Here is a 20,003-nt window from a genome sequence, read left to right on the forward strand (position 1 = left end):
CGCCACGTTCACGGAGCGTGGCCGCGGGAGGCAGGGCGCGCGTGGACAACCCGAGGGTCAAAGCTTGACCAATAAAAAACAGATAGTAGAACTGCCGCGCATAGCAAAAACCCAACAACTACTATTGGAAACTAACGCAGCTCCGCGGTTTTTTGCTTAGCGAGACGAGGAATTTCTGACGTTGATAATATTTATGAGTTTTTATCAGCGCGTGCACCTCAGATTGACGATCGCCCCCTCCGGGGGGGGGGGGGGGGGGCGTTGGTGTCGAACGGGGCACCGCGACGATGATAGCGGTTGTTTTCCCGTGTCATTTGTCAGCGGCCCGAAAGACGTGTCAATGCAGCCACGCGATGCCCGCTTATCACTAACTGCCTTTTAATTCTTTTGTGATGCAACGGTGAATCACGTTCCGTATCGGAAAGCGGATACAGGCGCATGCATTTGTGCTGCACTGTTAGGAATTTCGGGGTGAAATTCCTTGCCGGAGTCTATGCAGCACTCAAAACTCTCTATGAATACCGAGTGAAATCTACTTTCTTTACGGAATGACTCACAATAATACGGATCGGAATCTTCTCTTTTTCCGTTTTGGTATATAATTTTATGGTGCTAATTTTACTTCGTAGTCATATCACTCGGGGCTTTTGAGCGTTGCATGGACTCCGACACCAAATTTCACTCCACGTGAAACTTTTAACAGTGCGAAAGAGATGTTAAAAGGCCGTCCATAAGTCTGACCGTGAACGCAGAAATGGATTTTATAAACCGTGAAAACTTATATGGTCAAGATTTGTGCCAGGGTACAGAGCATCGTTTCGTGGAGATTTTTGGGTCAAAAATCGCTAAGAAAATATCAGCCCAAACTAAAGATATGGCAGCTTGAGGTATGCTATGAAAGAGGAAATATTTTTGAGAAAAAGCCGTTCAAAATCCAAATTTCCCATGTACAGGGTACAAAACTGTCTACTTTTAACGCGACCTCTAGGCATTGAATTGGGCAAATCGTCTGAGAATGCATCATACATGTGACGAGATAAGTACAGCATCATGAAATTTCATGAGCCCCTTTTTTCTGAACCGAACGAATAACAATGAAAGTGACGGGACGTTCTAAAATTTCACTTATTTTGAATATTTCCGTGCATGAAGATCGTTGCGTTTTCGCCCATGAATTTCTATAATTTTTCTTCTCAATAACCTTAATAATACTTACACCTGACCGCTAAAATTTCCCACACCTCTTACTCAACACATGAATAAATAAAAAAGAGACAAGCGGCAATAGAATGTTTACGTACAAACGTGAGCAATTTCAGCAGAGCGACAAAACGCAATGGCGCTATAAAAGACCCCGAATACAACTATTCGTGCTCGGTAGTCGTCCAAGTTGCATACATTCAAAATTGAAGGCGTTTTGATTCCTCTGGCCCGCGTAGCAAGAAGCCGGTAGCAGCGCGAGCTCCTATTTGATTGATATGCAAGGGTTTTTTGTTTCAAAATGTTCGTAGAAAACTCTTCACCGCGGTGAAGTGCTTTATTGAGTTTTAAGGATTGGGGTCATTTTCCTGTAATTAGCGATAAATTATTATTCTTTTAGCATTTGCACCGCGCCATTAAAGTTTCCTTGCAACGCTTCCTGAAAAATGCTGCACTCGTAAGCAAGAATGATATGTAGACGTATATTGAAATCAAAATGACCTATATCCACTCTGATAACATGAGTCCTGGGATCCATAATAATACATGCATGAAAGGGCTCATGTCACAATGGATATAGTTCCTTTTGATTTCAATGCGTCCATTTTAACGTCCCTCGTGATAGAGGAGATAAGGTGCAATGTAATTTTTCATCCTGAATCATTTTGATTTATAAAATATCATAATTTTAGACATATATATGCACTTAAAACTCCAAAAATAGTGAAGCATACAATGTATTTCGAGCTTACCTTTAGTTACCTGGGATCGGGAAGTCTCCGAAGGAGAAGAGCTTGACATTATTGTTTTCTATCTCACGTGTCATTCAGATTTGTTACTGTGAAGGGACACACAGCTTGCTTTGGCGGCTATCCATTTGAGGATATCTTCAACAAATGAATTCGTGATCAGCAAAGCCTTGAATGACCATCGTAACGGGATGCACTTGCTTCAACACGGGTGTATTCCTCTTTGCTCACAGTACTTATAATGATCACTGCTTTACTGTTTACTTTTAAAGACAGTGATACAATCTGAAAGATCCGCAAAATGACCAGTTTAAGTAGATAATGACCACGTTCACGGGAAAACCGGAGTCGTCGCTCTTATAAAGTAAGCTAATTACTCAAAGCTATTGTCTAAGTAAAAATGCGACTTCTTTTCTATCCTCCTATACACAGTCCCTTATTCTCTTTTTTAACGTAATAAATGCGGACAAGTTGACGCGGTAGTGGAATCAGTGACGAAGCTTGTCAATTTTTAAGATGGGAGAATATGGGCTGATCAGAAAAAATATATTTTGAAGACCTCGCACTGCTATTTTTTCCATTGTGTAAAAGTTGCCTTTGGCAGTTAAGGCCCAGATTCACTCTATAATGGCAGGCGACAAAAGAATTGAGCATTAAACTGCTAGAAAATTTGCAAAATTGCGTCTAGCAGAGTGCTTTATCCGCATCGTTCATCAGTCATCATTTCGCGAATTTATGTTCAATAAGTCGCTCATCAAAGTTTCGCAAAAAGTAGCGTTGACCTTCGAACTTTATTTCCGATCACTTGATTACACTGATTAAGCTTTCTTCTGCGGGGTCCCAAAAATATATTATCTATGGGCCAACAGTCAACCTTTTCTTTAAAAAAGGGGGTGCTCATGTCAAGTCATGGGGACTCACACTGGAGATAAAATTATGCCACATTTTTTGGAAACTTTCGAGTAAAATTTATTTTCAAGGAAAATTCTCATAAAAATCACACGCACAGAAACAAGTTAATCACTCACACTAGGACGAGGCAGTGGGAACGTTTCCAGGGTTTCCCTTTCTCAGCAGGTTCCCCCACTTTAGTTAACATTCCCGGGAAACTTTGATCTCAGGTTTCGATGGTAGAGAGGGTGCCTGGCGACTTTTACGGCCCATTCTGGAAAAAGGGGCCCCTTTTGTCACCCTCCTCTATTTCCTCCATCAATCTATTGCCAATTCGATTAAAAATCACCCTGGCAATGTGTGAGAGAGGGCCCGACCTACTCACCTATGACCCGGACCGAGCCTTTGTGGCTTGTGTGACAGGGACACGCTCGTAAAAAATAGAAACATGCTGACGTCATGCTGGCAATTATCAGGCGGACGCAAATAATGATTAGAAACTTATTGTGAACTTTCATTCAAGATCGCAATCGCTGCACCCGTGCGTCATATTGTTGTCCCCACCCGATTTGTTTTATTGGTAATAAAAAAAGAAATAAATAAAATGAAAAAATAATCAACCAGGAGCCCCCATCTCATGATTAGTATGATGAATGATTGCTTGCAAAGTAGACGATCAACGCGTCGTATCAACATGTGACTTTTTGTTGATTTTGTGGTCTCATTTTGTGGCACTTCGTTTCCTTGTTGACCAACGGACTGTGCAGATAGTGTTTGACTTTTTCTTAGTTTTGTTGGATTTTCATTTCCTTACAGAGAGCTTTAGCCTCGTCTTTTTTTTCCTTCAAACTCATATTTGTATTATTTATTCTCATGAAGTGTGTTCATCGGAGTACGTATTGATAAAAATAGTGTGTTGATGTGCCTATATAAGCTCGTGAGATTTTGAACTCTCGTAAAGGATTAACGTTTTCAGTGATTTTACCGTGACGTTTTCGGTTACTTGTATGACTATTTGAAAGAGTAAAATTTCAAAATTGTAAGTAAGCCAGCTTTGATACCAACCCATGTTTTCTCTGATCCCAGTTCCAAAATCTGTTGTGAAGATTAAACCCGTGGTTAAAACTTGATAAGTAAATTAGAAACCTGTTAGGTTAAACCATCGCTGAAGAGTTTTGATGCCAAAATGTCCTAGCAGGGTTCATAGGCGGATTTAGACACCTAGAGCGGGGAGCGGGGGGGGGGTGGTCCGCGGGGGCCACCCCGGGAAATTGTCGAACTTTTTTTTTTTTTTTTTTTTTTTTTTTTTTTTTTTTTTTTATCCGTTCGTGGGATAGAGGATGAAAATCGGCTAAATATGTCCCTAAGGGACCATCCGAGACTCTATCCGGATTGAGTGATTGACTCAGACGGGGGTGGGGGGCGTGTGAAGACCAGCAATCGGATATCCGGACAAGCCGATCAACAACTAGCCCTTGTCCACCCATGGATCCGCTGAGTATGACTCTCCCCAGGATTAGAGTACTGTGGAGGGGGAACGCCATAAAGGCCAGACAAGTCTGGGGAGACCAATCCCGAACCCCGACGTCACTAAAAACACCCTCTAGTGGGAAAAGCTGGTATTTTCCAAGTTCTCTTGCGGGAACCGGCTGCCGCCATTACTTCCGGATCCCGTACGGCACGGGGCTGGAGAGGGTTCGGACACGACTAAGCATGCCCGAGGGGTATGCCCTCTCGTATGCCGACCTATGCCTGGGACCTACGGTGAACAACTCCGTACCAAAAGAACACACTTACTACCGGCTACCTCAGGATTTTCCCCCGAAATCCCTGCCAAGTCAAGCTGGATCTAGTCCAGCGTCAAGACCAGCACCGCTTAGTCATTTCGGGACATTGAACAGACCCGCAGGATTACTCCACTGAAACGCCAAAAGAGGCTTGGGCTAACTGCCAGTAATGACAGGTAAACCGTCACGAGGCAAAGGTGTCGGTAGCAGACTCAGTAAGCGTGGGTTCGTCATACCCAAAAGCCGAAAAGCAGGGTCAATGCAATCCGAACTTCCCTGCGCTAGACCGAAACTTCACTTTCTAGACTGAACACCCTCATGAACAGCGAGACTCACCCTCCGGAGAGGTCCCCTTATCCCGCCTGAACCCGAAGAAAGTCCCCCGGCGCTACCCGGGGAGCAATCTGCCGACAAAATACCTCCCTCGGGATAAGCATAATGCCGTGGTTATGAGCTAAGAATTTCGGAGCAAAGAGCTCGAAACTAGAAAGCTTATAATATCGGCGCCCTCACCCCCTTGCAGCCAGCGGGGGAGAGGGTAAGAAGAAACTGCAAGCAGAGGTTCCCCTTCAGGTCGCCGCAACCATCAGAAACTGTTTTTACCCCTAAGGATAAGTCACACCCGATTATACTCCTGGCCTCCCAGTAGCGAGATTACAAGAGTTTGCCAAAACTCCTAGCCGCAACCAGATGCAACCCATTCCCTGCCAGTGGAGTCTGCCGCGACTCGATCAACCCCGATGGGACAAGGTCAAAAAGAGGGACACTGCCGGGGCCCAGATCACCCTCTCCAGGAGACGACCCTGGATACAGGCAACCTGGGGTCTTCCGGACGGGAACCTCCAAAATCTCAAGTCCCGAGGGACAGGGGATCCGCCCACCATCGACAGGTTCAAAAAACAGAGAGAACATTCTTACAGCGGAAGGGAACCGGGGTTCACTAGCGAACTACCCCCGGCTAACTCGGGTACGCGGGTGCGTCAAACCCGAATCCAAGGGAGGATCCCTGCGTCGGGAGAGCCCGAGAAAGTCACCGAGGTGGCAATCTACGGGGTCGAAGGGTAGCCGACTATCACTAGCAATTTGCCGGCTAACTCGGGTACGGGGGAACGTCAAGCCCCAGATCCACAGACAGATCCCCTGCGTTATGTCGAACTTTTAAAACATCTAAAATGTAATTGAGTCTAATTTTGTCCTAAAAAATTACCAAATACAAGCATCTTTCCTACTTCTCTCATCCGTTCCTTCCTTCTCTCTTTTCCCCCTTTTGTCTTCCTTCTTTTTTCAGGCGAACAGAGGTGCGTGGGTCCTCTACGCCCCTTTTACTTAATATAATTTTCAAAAATAGAATGTAAACTTTTTCTTCGCCAGAGGAGGCTGAGTGTGTTTCGAGTGGTGGCTGAGTCGTATAAAATACGCAAACTCTCTCTAACGTCTCATAAAGCAATTTTCCCGCCAATCAAAATCACTGATGTTGAATCGTAAAAAAAAAAGTCCTTCTATCAAATTGTTTACTTTATTCAGAACTCAAAACGCTTGTATTACACCAAAAATGAATCAGTTGTTTTCAAAAGGGAAGAAGTCCAATTTTTGATGAGTCTTAGCTCGCAAGTCCTTTTATGCAACGCAAGGCTCATTCAAAAATGGACTTGTTCCCTTTTGAAACTGATTCTAATGAAAATTTGACATTTTTTCGCAGACCTCACGCAGATTGATTACACTGAATACTTATTTTGTTGCAGGCACAAGATGTCGTTGGCGGGGGCAGCGGTGGAGGACTGCCGGACGCAACTGAACGGCCGGTGCGACGAGGTGGAGCTCCGTGAGACGGGGGACAAAACCCCAGGGGTGCCCGGGGATGGGGGCGGGGGCATAGTGACCCAGCACCAGGAATCCTTCGTCAAAAGCGCCCCAATCGCCAGCTCGGTCGAGCTTCGATTCGACAGTCTCACTTACACAGTCTCAGCAGGCTTCCGCAAAGGTATGTCCCAACAGCAAAAGCTTATCTATGGCCAAAGTGCAAAACCACGTATCTACATTACGGTCTCCTGCGGTGTAGTGGATCCAGCGCTTGCTCTATGATTGGGAGGTCCTCGGTTCGATTCCCGGCCAGGTGACCCGAGTATGACTGTCTCAAACAACGGTTATACCTGGGGCTGGCTTAGGGACTGAAGGGTATGAAACTTTAGGGACTGCAAGAGTGAGATTGTGCCTTTGAGGATATTCGAAGTGAAAAAAAGAAAGAATTACGGTGTTTTCAAATTTCCGCTCATATTTATTTATTTGAAGAGAAACAAGGTCACGTGATAGCTTGAAACTTTTAACAAAATATTTTCCTAACAGAGAGGAAAACTCAGGGAAAGTTTTAATAAATGATGTTGAATAGTTTTCCAAAGAAACAGCAAAAAGTCCGCGACATCGTAAAAGGAGGTACGCGATTTCGAACTCTGGACATCGTTATCTATGCTTACAAGGTTCTGTCTGACTTAAAAGAAAATGCACTGCAAACGGATATTTAATTCAGACTTTCCGTAGGATAGTAACCGGATTAAATGCTCAATTTTTGAATCATTTGAATGACGCAAAGCAAAGCAGTCGTATATTTTCACTGCTGTGTTACGGAAGGGAACGGTAACTCTCAAATTTTCTGAAATATGGATTCTATGCAAAAATACCGATTCGTTGAGTTGTTCTTTTCTTTACCTACATAAAATGCAGAATTCTGTCAACTCTAACCGGTGGTCTTTCAAGAGAGCGTCCTTTTCTTTTCAAGTCTGTCCCCCCCCCCCCCCCCCCAAAAAAAAAGGATCCATTTTTCTAAATCAATCGCTCGCACAGTTTATTAACTGATTCCAGGTACGGACATGAAACTCTACAAAAGCACTTGCATGGTCATCCGTGCAAGGAGAGGGGCGGGTTTCATACATGAAACTTGATTATGAGTTCTCGTTTTGCCGTGCAAAAACCGCATATGGACGGGGGATTTTCGTGGCAGTTACGCGCTTTTAGATCAGCGGGGCGTTGCTGGGCGTCGATGCGTCAAAAATCGGCGCCTCCGGCGAGGATTCCAGTTCGAGCGAGTGACCCAGTGCGGCGAGCTTCATGCGGCGCCGGCAACAACTATCACAGCGTCGCGGCGCCCAGACCCGACGCGACAAGGTCCAGCGCCGCCGCGCCGCCTCGACGATCATGCAATCCCCTCCCTCCCTTTTTGTGCTTTAAGATTACTGACTCAACCGCAATCAAATAACATACACAGAGGAATGAGGTATTCCAAAAACTTTTTTCGACGGAAATTGCGAGTGTTTGATAACGTCCTACTAATAATTTCAAAACTACACTGGAAAAAAAAAAACAAATTGGATCTAGAGTCCAGACTCTTGTGAACATTGACAAGAAAAGGGACTCTTGATTCAATCAGATTCAAGCTTAAATAAAAGGGAAATCCGCTCAAATTAAGAGGCTGGGTTCTTGATTTAAGCTAAAATATGATTGAATCAAGAGTATTTTTTCTTGTCGATGTTTTTAAGAGTCTGGACTCTAGATCCAATGTGTTTTTTTCCAGTGAAATCACAAAAATGACATAATGTGCAAGGTCCAGGACTGTGGCGATGTTGCAAGTTGGCAATACTGTTTTTCTTCCATTCAAATCCATTAAAAATATCGACTCTGGGTGAGATAAGCTGCCTATCACCAAGAATCGATTGTTTTACATGCATATAAATGGAGGAAAGCAGTATTGCCAAATTTCAAGAATCGCCACTGCTTCAGAAAATTTATGGAGGATTCGACTGCTGGAGCGTATTTTACGGGCCAATAAATTATTTTTTTCCTCTATAATGATGTCTCCGAAAGTGTTCGTAGAGGAAGCTACGACCCTTCAATTTTTTGGGAAATCGTCGTTTTTCCTGGATTTTGTCGATGCTTACGAATTGAGATTAATGACAAGCGGATCCATTCCCTACTATTTAGCGTTCAAATAATCGATGGCCTTAATATTATCGAAATCTGATGTTAAAGAGAAATTTCGGATGGGGGATCTTAGATTTTCAGGGTAGAAAACTATGCTCCCCTTGAACCGCTTAAATAACCTTTGAACTTTATATTTGGATAAATTTGAATTCAGCGCAACAAAACCAGGAGAGATAGCCATTATTTGAGTCTCTTGGTCTATCACTGTTGAAAAAATTCAGTAACATCGATCATTCTTCCAAAAACTTAGAGGGCCGTATCTCCGACTTTGGAGAGGGGGTCATTTTTGGGGAAAAACTTAATAGAGGAAAAAAATTCCACTTGTGGTCCTCAGAAAACGCACCGTCAGTCGGAACGTCTAGCTCTGAGACACCCTGTAATTAACTATGATAGAACGGCCGCCATGGGAAGGGAAATGCGGTGTCTCGTTTAATTAAAAATTGCAGAGACAAAACGGAACTAAGATTTTCTCGACGAAAAAACCATTTAAGAGGAAGGTACAAAATCAAGCCAAAGAGCGGATACCCTGAACACGTGCAGGGTTCAAGGACACTCTGGTTGCACATAGTTTCGCTAAACAAACGAGGTAAAGGCAAAATACGGAAATTACATTCCCAGGGCTGTAATTCATTTTTAATAGAAGAGTTTAATGAGCGGTTACGATCTGTCAGTATTAATGTGATAAAAGTAAGTCTACATTATGCGATAATCGGTACAATGTAATATGAATGAGGGGCTCTCACGGATATATCTCCGTTATTAAGAGTTGCTCACATTCTTCTAGGATATGAACGGACATCGTATTCGAGTTTTGTGAGTACTGAAAACTTACGCATGCAGATACGCAGATAATTCTAACGGTTGACTGAGTGTGACTCATGCACCTTTTCCCATTTCATGCTGGAAAAATAGTTAAAAACACCCTTTTAATTGAAAAAAAGGTATGTCTTCAATTTGCATAAACAAGGAAATAAAATATTTAAATAATATTGAGAATTTTTAAATGATTTTTCCTCTATTAAAATGAGAATTTTTAATTTAAAAAAATAAATGTGTCTGAAAAGGCAAATTACATTTTGTTTGGATTAAAAATAAATGTATTTGAATGTAAAATAGAATATTTTACTAAAACAGTTTTTTTTAAATACAAATAAAAAATAGGAGCGATTTTATTTTAATTACATATTTTGTTTAATTTTCAAATTAAGAAATGATTTTAAGTGATTTTCAAAGCTGCACGCCATCTCCAGTTCAGGCATCAAACGTTAATGAGAATTCATAAGAGTAAGCGCCAAATTCCCCCAGTCCAAAGATTCCCTGTAATAATCGTATCATGCTGTCGTTCTAAAGAAAATTGTCGCATGTGTGTTTGAATATTGCCACATCGCACCAGGTAAAATCTTTATACTTGAGAAAATAAATGATTATTTTTCCTTGAGAGAGCCAACGTTGGACTGTATTGTATTGAGTATAAAATTCAATGAAAAATTAAGAAAAAATATTGCCCGGAAATGTTTTATAGGGATACTATCATAAAACAGGTAGCACATTTAGAATCTTTATGTGGCGTTTTTCCTTAAAAAAGCAGTATGAGAATGTTAAAAAATATATGACCATGAGAGTTGCTTGAACTGCAAATATTACGTGCATCTGAGAGGACAGCATTTGCACGCAACGCAATGGTGTCCTATCGCAATCGTCCATATGTGATTTTAATTGTGTTTAAAGTTACTCTTCCTCCCATCACATATTTTTCATCACCCAATCTGATTTCATATAACATTATAAACGACAACTTAAGGATATAAAACCTGACTGTAAGTTTTTCTGTTGAAAAACTATTCAGTAGTCTGAAAAGTATACATTTTAATGGAATATCGCACGCATTGATTAAGAGATTTAAACGCTGAAATAGAAAAGTAGCGATGATAAAATGGGAATAATAAATGAAGTTATATACTTGTGATGCATTTTTTTTCTAAAAAAAACGACGAATATATGAAATAAACATTAAAAGCTTTTATAAATGGATGCAAAAAAATTAATTAATTATCCGTTGTATGTGAAAATAACATTACTAGTTCGGCTAAAGGGCATACTTTTTCCGCAAAGTTCTACCTTTCTTATTTTAGATGCAGAATAAGTATGAATTTCACCGTGCACCGATTTCCCGTTATAAATGTTTCATAGGTAGGATTACGGCAAAAATATTGTTTCCTTCTATTTCTTTTTTTCAAGATGCTATTATGAACAGTGCACCTTGATAATTTGTTCGACGGTCCAACTGAGTTTAAAAACTGAACATCTAAAAAATACAAAAAAGAATAATTATACTTTCAAAATTCCATGTTACCGTGTAGAGGTAAATACAGTCAATTTTGTATTAGAAAATACAATACTCAGAAGCAGTAAGCCAATTGACTACTTTTTGGCCCCCATCTCCCATTTTCGATCGCTATACGCCTATTTTAGGCGATCGCGCTACCATTGCAATTTTATTTAAAAGAAAAAAAAGAAAAAAAGGGCTCTACTCAATCATAAATTAAATTTTCAGAATCCTCTAAAAGAGCTACGATTGGGAAGAATGGTACACGGTGCCCGTTGGTGCGTTATGCGTCACGCTCGTGGTTTTACGATCTAGAATAAGATAAGAGTCTGTAAAACTAGCTTCAGGAATTTTGTTTTTTTCTGCGAAATTCTCAAAGCAAATGGAACTGACCGAATGAGCAAGGAGTGCGAGTGCGTCGTTATGTGACCTCTACAGCTGGCTCTTGTTCTTGAGGATATTTAAACTTTTTCAGCGGTTACGAATGATGTCCGAAGACAGGTTCGGTGAGTCGTCACTCGACCCTTGAATCGCTGACGAATTAATGATGGTCGGATTGATAATCGTACGTATTTAAATCAAAAAGCTCTATCTCTCTTGTGACATGAGCCCTGACCCTCATAAGATCACGTACACGACAGGGTCCATGTCAGAATGGAGATAGTTCCTTTTTATTTGGATAAGTCTAATCATACGTCAAAGCTGAAGCCTTATTAGCTCATTTCCCAAGTTCGCGAATGGCTAGTCATCGAAAATTCCCGATGAGCAAAAAGGATTCATTACGCCCTGTGACAGCGCTCATTCTACGCTGTTGATAGACTGGTGTCAAATTGTGCGCCTTTGAGAAAATTTATTGATGATCTTTTAGAAGTATGGGAGTGACCTTAGAGGGCCTGGCAATCGAAAGTGTTAAGATCCGAGGGGTTTGCCCCCCCCCCCATGATCTGGACCCTTCTTCCCCTAATCCCCTTTTCGATTGTACCAATGGTATTTCAGCAGTATATTTAAAATTACAGCGAGCTCGTCAGGATTTTTTTCATGGAAATATTGACACGAATGAATTTTAAAATTAGTTTCAAATAGTCTTAAAATGTTTCAAAAATATTTCAAAAATTGCCCGAGTTGTTTTGGATTGCATTTTAAGAATTTGTTTTACAGCTATCTCAAAAAATATTCTAAGCCTACAGCAATTTCATTCTTTTTGACAATGTTCTGCACACTTTTTTTTTTTAAAAAAAAAACGATAAAATTGTGTCCAAATGGAGCGTTACTGGAGGCTAGTGATATTTTAAAAAAATGATAAGAAAACAAAAAAAAGTATTTTGGAGGTAATTCCGATTTTATCGAGCGTTTCTGAGAACATAAACATGGAGTCTGAATTGCCTTACATAATTTTCTGGAATGAGATATGTCATTTTTCATAATTTCAAGAATTTTTCACTCTCGTACCCCTGCCCCATGATAATATTTTGGTCTTAGAAACCCCCCCCCCCCTCCCTCATGAAACATATCAGGATATGACACTGTGGGTCGCGTAGCGGCCAGGAGGCTGCTCTAATATTTTTATAAATATTTTCTGACGGCGCACAACTCCTTGCTGTAAGGGCGTGCAACGCCAACCGAGAGTGGGCATAGGAAGGAAGGAGGGCACAGAGGGGGACAGAGGGAACAGAGAGGGACAGAGAGGTACAGAGGGGGACAAAGAGGTACAAACAATTAAATTTGTCGCTATAAACACGTGCTTAGGTGGAGCACCTGTTGATAATGCCGAATAATTTGTCAGCGATGTGTGGCCATAACCTCGAATGCACCGCGTTGACATCTCGGCTAATCCATCATCCCAGTCATTCGACCACCAACTGTGCTTACTGCCTAATCACTCGGTTGACATTTGACATTGTTTCGCGACAGTAATAATGCGTTGCCAAGTAGCTCCTTTCAATTAACTCCAAAATGAAAGCTCGCTGAAGCTTTTCTACCCTAACGTGTTACCGAAGAGAGGAGAACACCTTTCCTTCAGAATTCGAAAAATTAAATTTGAATGAAGTAACTGATTCAGTAAAACAGGGAAATTCGTCTTATTTGTAAAAAAAAAAAAAAAAAAAAAAAAAAAAAAAAAAAAAAATCATGGGAAAGAAAAGCAGTGAATGCGTAAAAAATGCCATCATTTCGGGTAAAGCACCGGTTAATCGACATCATTCTGCAAAGGATGTGTACATGTTTCCGTCCATTTATAACCTTATGCTTTGTTGTTACATGTCCAAAACGTCATGTAAGCTTTTAGTACATCCTGCCTATCTGAATGAAAAAGGCCCTTCTCATTCAGTCCAAGTTTAAATTCGTCGGTTCTTAATCATTCAAACAATTTTCGAAATCTTTTTGGTGATTATTGACAATTTTACAAGAAACGGAGGGGCAACACACTTTACTTACAGCTTCCGAATTCTTGACGGGAAGCATTCTCCTAAAGAATCCGTCTTAATTTCTTTACCTATAAGTTTTCGATTTTCATTACTATTCAAAACCACTTTCTTTTTTTTTTTTTTTTTTTTTTTAAGCAAGATGACCATGGACTAATGAGCGGCTCACAAAATTATTTTATAACCGTGAGTTGAGCGAAATTAATATTCTAAGCGCCTAACAGCGAGGCATAAAAGACAGAGTGGTAATTTTAATTTAATCAAGATTCGGCACTTTCAAGTTCAGTGGTGACAAAGAGCCGTATGCAAAAACGACTTTTTTCGCCCCCCCCCCCCCACTAAAACTTATTCAAACTTCGTCTATCAGTTACTAATACTGGAGCGCTTCTTTCCCCAAATTTTCAGACCCCCAAAAAATTTTGGGGGGGCGCTAGGGGGGGTGGAAGTCAAAACCTGTGACCCTCGATATCTTTCGAACGAAACAAGATATTGAGGCCCGGTTTGGACGAAAAATCGTCTAAAATTGCATACTTTAAGATTCTAAAGGTCAAAATCCCAAAATTAAATTTTTAACTTAACGTATGTGCTTTTTTTCAGTTTTTGAGGAAAAACAATTTCTTTTAAACAGATTAGACTGAAATTTTACATTTTTTGATTTGAACTAAAACCAGTTTTTTAAATTGTTCGTCTTTTTCCGCATCCAACGAGTGGTCGTATAAGCTGGGGAACCGAACGGTTCCGGAGTTATGATCGATTGAAGTTTCCGCTCAACGCGCGCCGACCGATTTTCGCGCGCAAAAAAGTCGGATTTGACTGTTATTAAATCAGATTTAATGTTCAAACTGAGCAAAATGCATTATTAGGGACTCTTGAGGGTCGCTGAGTCCAGAAATTACAGATACTTCCAAAAAATTCACGTTTTTAAAATTACAGCTCCGTAGCGCTATTTTAGAGGCCCACTGAGCGCCGACCGGCCGCTCAGTGGTCCTGTACGGAGCTGTAATTTTAAAAACGTGAATTTTTTGGAAGTATCTGTAATTTCTGGACTCAGCGACCCTCAAGAGTCCCTAATAATGCATTTTGCTCAGTTTGAACATTAAATCTGATTTAATAACAGTCAAATCCGACTTTTTTGTTTGAGATTGTATCATATCTATTTGCGACAACGAAGATACAGCCAAAAGAGGGGTTTCATAAAGAAATCATTAGGAAAAGCAAACGCTGTAAAATACATACAAAATGCCTGGGATGCTTCAGGATGGCCTCAACCCTTTTGTCAACCAGGGAACAAAAATACAAAATATAAAAAGAACAAATCAAAACCCATTGGCCCTTATCTGTGATAACACAATAGCACAAGACCGGCAATTTAAATCATTAGAATTTGCAATTGAAGAAAAGCTATTAAGCGTATAAGCAGACCATATCAATTTTTCCAAGCCGTCTCAATTTTAGAATTTTTGTGTCCTTTCGATAGATCTCTTCAGTATTAATGTCTTCGCTCCCGCTGAGCGAAGTAATAAAAGTCGCATTTCATATTGTGATCATTCACGCCTCGCAACTGTATCGTGGATGTCCAATGTCCATTAAGCACATTTCTCTAACGTTCGTTCCTAAAAAAAAAAAAGCTGAGTTAAAATCCAAATGCTCTCCTTCCGTCTAAGACAAAAAAAACCTCAAAAACCCCTCCGGACATTTTGCTCATCATAACGGATGTTAGTGCCTGCGCGGATTAGACTATTTTTTGTCTGCACCTTTACTAAGAAAAAAAAAATGAAAAAAATATCTCCTGTTCCTTGACGTTGAATTAATTAAAACGGATGAAACGGCTCATTCACGAATACGAGTAAGAAGAATAAAAATTATACACCCATGCCTCAGGCATGCTAATGATCTTAAAGGGGGAAAAGCAAATGCTTATCATCAAATCACATTAGTTTTCACTGTTTCCCTCCTGTTTTATTGTCCAAATTTTTCAATTAACGAAGTATCGATTAAAATACCTTTTTCGCCCATTTCATTTCTTTGACAATTAGTTTTAAAGCTATTTTTTGATTATTCACTGATCAGAAAGAAGAAGTATCCAGATTTTAACACGACTTCGGTAAATTCGACGATGAAAATGTTATGCGTAGTGCTGAGTAAAAAATTGTGTATATTTTTCAAAACCAAAATTCGCAGAAGTAACATTTTTGTCTAAATGCTGAAATTCTCCGTGATTCTAATTATATTCCAAAGATTCACTAGGAATACGGTTTAAGTTATGCAGAGATAAAAATTATTGGAAGGATATTCACGACTCTGAGCAGGTTAACTGAAAATCCAAGAAATCTAGAGTCAATATGCGTTCTATGATCTTTTATAATGAGAGACGGACTAGACATTTTAAACTTCGATCCCAATTTTATTTTAATTTTTAATTAAAAGCCCAGTTTTGGGCATGTATAGTTTCAACGCAATGCAAAATGAATTAAAACAAATAAAACAAAACGGAGAGGTTCACATGGTGTTGCACAGAAATGACTCATTATCTCGGCTGCATGCTCATACCTCATTATATTCAATAATTCTCTCTGACTTTAATATGATTGATCTCTCGATAATCTCCTGTAGTTTTAAGTTTTAGTTTCACTCAAATATACGCTGCATTTTGGAGGGCCTTCGTTTTTTGAATTCTCGATGAAATAAACATCAATTTTCGCATAATTTGTGTTAATTCATTCTTCAGTGCATTTCATTATGTGGGTCTAAAAACAATTCAACCACGGTGCGGTAATTTTCGGAAAACGAAGAGCAACTTTTATTTTTCAATGTTGCCGACGGCCAGTCCAGCAGTCTGGGCAGTGTCAGTGTATTCAAGGTCAAATAAAACATCGATAAGACATCTCCGGCAAAATTTTTCACCCTGTTGTCGAATTTAGACGTCGAACGGTGAACATTTTCTCATAGCGGTGCAATAGGGATAGCTTAACTTGAAATCAATAGAACGTATTCGCTAGTAGTTTAATGTACCGTTTTGCTCAAAACATTGTAGGAAATCACCTCAAAAAACATTTTAGGACTTAAGTTGAAAAAGCTGAAAGTGAGAAAATTCCTGACAATACCACTTTTCAATGCCACATTGTACTTATAAGAATTAATAATCTATCACAAAAAACCCGTTACCTCAGATTGAACATGTTTGACATGACGTTTACATGTTGAACCAATCGATATCGTAACAATCTCACCTGTTTGTATCAAATACGATCCATATGTACATAGACGACTTATATCCAAACGCGAAAAAAATGTTTCAAAATGTTAGGTTTGCGTATCCAGCAAAACCACGGATTCACAACGGCTGAAAATACGTCAATTCAACTTTGGTAGTCAATTCTAGGGAGTTTTTTTTCAAAATTTTTGAAAGGTAAGATTGCTCTTAAACAATCATAGAACTTAATCAGACAACGCACACAAACTATATTTTGGGAATTTTATGTGAGTTTGAGCTTTTATGTTATTTTTTTTTTTTTTTTCGTTTGAGATTTTGTGAAATATTTATATTATTGATATGATCTTTCTTTTAAAAGAATAAATTAGTTCGTATGTTCAGAGGAAAGGCTAAAAATTTTCCATCCTAAAATACACGTATGGTGGATTGCACGTTGTTTCTTAAACTCCACTTCTCCTTTCTGCTTGAACACGTTCTATTGATTCACAACTTTGATGAAACGATTGAGTTTCAAGGCGAGAAATGGAGAAGAACTCTAAGTTCCAAATAAAAGCTTTTTCCAAGAGACATTTCAACACAAATGTTAAATAAGATTTTAATTTACTGTTGCAGGAACAAAGGATATATTGAAAAACATATGTGGAATCTTTCCTCCTAGTCAGCTCATAGCAATCATGGGGCCTTCAGGCGCTGGAAAATCTTCTCTTCTCGACTGCCTCTCTGGTTATAGGTAATTTAAGTAACTTCATTTTTTTGGGGGGTATCAAAAAATTATCTACTGTGGGCATTGAATTACTCTTCGAGATTTTAGGAATCAAAAGAATTAGAGGTTCACAAATTGTATAAAGCGGTAAAAGTATTCGCTATAACGTTTGGGGTTTTAGATATTTTTATTTTAGTTAAATTAATAAGTTGCATAGCGATCGAACTTTCATTATTTATCGTGAAAAATCGTAAATGTGGCAAACAGCGCACTTTTATACACAATAAAAAAAGAGAAATAAGAACTTGGTACGTGTTAATTACTTATTGACGACTTTATAGCTACGGTTTCTCATCAACGTTCACATAAACTGAAATAGTTCAATACCTAATGATCGTGCTCTCTGTTTTAACCTACTCGGAGAGTTATATGTTTTGCTGACTTGTCTTGCAAGCGACAGTTAAATTTTTTCTATTTTGGTTTAAAAAGTCGTTAAGAAAGTTTGACTAAATGTAACATCGTCCATTTTTCCGAAAGCACTTAAACCAGTTTTTGTGCAAAGCTTGTCCAGGGGCAACTTCCATAAATTAATTCAAACATTTAGGAGAAAAAGTGATATTCAAAAATGCGGCCCGATTATTGAAATTGATAGATAAAGCGATAGACAAAGAGGACATGGAGCAATCCATTTGCTTATTGTCTTCTTCATCTATAGATTTGTACATCAATTACAAAAATCAGCCTGCAGTGGCGATTCTCGTAAACTGAATACTGTCACTCTCTCATCTAAATCTATTATAAAGTATCGTTAGTTAGGTGAGGCAACGTGACTCGATAGACATTAATCGTTGTATATGCATTTATTAAATGGATAAAACCCAGTGTTGTCAGCTTTTGAGGCTTGCCACTCGGGCAAATAGGGGAAGGAGTTCAAGGCAAACCGCACGCTCGCCAAGAAGAAAAGAAACAGACCCGATCAATAAAATGTACAATGTTTCTAAGATTGTTTCCAAAATCAATCAGATTCCATTCTGAAAGGAGGGAGCTGGGAAAGTTTTGACAAAAGAAGTGGATAAAAAGTCTAAAAGATTTTGGGCGTAGAATTTTGCATATTTCGTACAAACATAATAGGTATCTTTTTAAACTGTTTTATTTTCATTTAGTTTAGTTATTCCCCCTTCTTCTTGTATTTTGTAATATAAGGAACTAACTAAATTTATAAAAATTCGGTTACAGGATCAGTGGTTTGAAGGGACGCGTGATCGTAAACTCCAGAGAAAGAGATTTGGATGAGTTCAGACGGATATCGTGTTACATTCAACAAGATGACAGGCTTCAACCCCTCTTAACGGTGAGAGAAAACATGGACATTGCAGCGGATTTCAAACTGGGCAACAGATTGGACAGATCCAAAAAGGATGCACTGGTGAGACAAATCTTTGAAAAATCCTAATGTGAATGTGAGTGTCGCAGGTCGCACAGGCACAGCTCTGCTCAACTCTCGGTCAAGATTTGTGAACGCGTATAAAACGCCTTCAATTTAACTAGGTGGCTGCATCGCTTGCAGGTAGCAATTGTTTACGCTGTTCAGGCGCTATCAACCAAATGCGGCAATTTAATGAAAACGTTATACTTTTACTTATTGCGGGTATCACGCGTTGAGTCATCTAGTTTTTCAACATGACATTAAAGTAATAATTAATTACGATATATTCAGAATGTACAGAAAAATGCATAGCACAAACCGATGATGGTTTATTGAAACTTACATTTGTTTTAAAGAATGGGCATTGTAATTAATCAGATTCCGATTCAGTTGAAATTATGAGTGAAATCAATTTGCCACCAATAAATGCACATAGTCAGTTCTAAGTTGGAAAATACAGGTAAATGTTTCACTTTCTTTTAACAGAAAACGGTAAACGGAAAATATGAGTGTTCACGCAACTAATGATGCAGTATGCTTTACGATGTAAGGATTTTCCTCCTTTTTTTGAATAGTTGAAATGTATCTTGTTTCAGGAGAAAGTTTGAATTTATTACTTATAAGTGCACGACGAACGTGTATTTCGCTTTTATGTGTTAATTTTTGAAGTATCCGATATGTTCTGGGTAGAATTTCGACGGGAAGAGATATATTGTAGTACTTAAGTTCTCACTGACTCCAGTGGTCGATTATTCCATCAAAACGCTCACTGCAAGTAAAATTTAGTACTTGATTGACACAATATTTTAGTTTTTTGTTAAGAAGTAAGGATGTTTCTATTGTTAAAATTACGAAACGCTAATTGCTCATTCATGAGTTAAAATTTGAGACTTGTTATGAATTTCCCGGGCTTTACGTGAAATTTTGATGAGAAATTATGCATTTGGTGCCTCATTCCTTACCTTGTCCAGCCATTAAAGTGACAGGACCTCTTTTAATTCTACCAATATTAAGACACCACTATACGTAACTTTTATTCTATCGTCGATAGAGGGCGCTATGCGATGACGTAGTACGTCAACTTGGTCGCCCCCGCAAATAAATTATGTCCCGACAGAGCACAGTTATCTACGGGGGTGTTTAAGTCAACAAGTGACGTCACTTTTTTCGCGTGGCCCACACCGCTAATAACGTGTATGTCATGGATTATCTATTCCTTGCATTTCCTTATTGCTGAATGCAAACACGTCCATGACGAGACTTGACGTCCCGATGTGACGTGTCGACGTCTCACCGGCACGAATGCGAACGTAAC

The 20,003-nt window shown here is 39.4% G+C and overlaps 1 protein-coding gene across 4 annotated transcripts in view; it reads left to right on the top strand.

Moving 5' to 3' along the window:
* The window catches only part of LOC109031527 (ATP-binding cassette subfamily G member 4), a 71,925-nt gene that overhangs the window by 32,900 nt on the left and 19,022 nt on the right, over positions 1 to 20,003 (top strand). For 2 of the 4 annotated variants that reach the window (XM_072299776.1, XM_072299775.1), the window contains exons 2-4: positions 6,370 to 6,608; positions 17,172 to 17,289; positions 18,499 to 18,688. In XM_072299776.1, the coding sequence (XP_072155877.1) occupies positions 6,377 to 6,608; positions 17,172 to 17,289; positions 18,499 to 18,688 (540 nt within the window). In that variant the 5' untranslated portion in view covers positions 6,370 to 6,376. Of the gene's footprint in view, positions 1 to 3,478; positions 3,613 to 3,657; positions 3,880 to 6,369; positions 6,609 to 17,171; positions 17,290 to 18,498; positions 18,689 to 20,003 lie in introns of those variants that run through there. The other 2 variants (XM_072299774.1, XM_072299777.1) reach the window with 2 other exon arrangements.

This window comes from Bemisia tabaci, chromosome 4 (genome assembly GCF_918797505.1).
Source record: "Bemisia tabaci chromosome 4, PGI_BMITA_v3".
NCBI lineage: Eukaryota > Metazoa > Arthropoda > Insecta > Hemiptera > Aleyrodidae > Bemisia > Bemisia tabaci.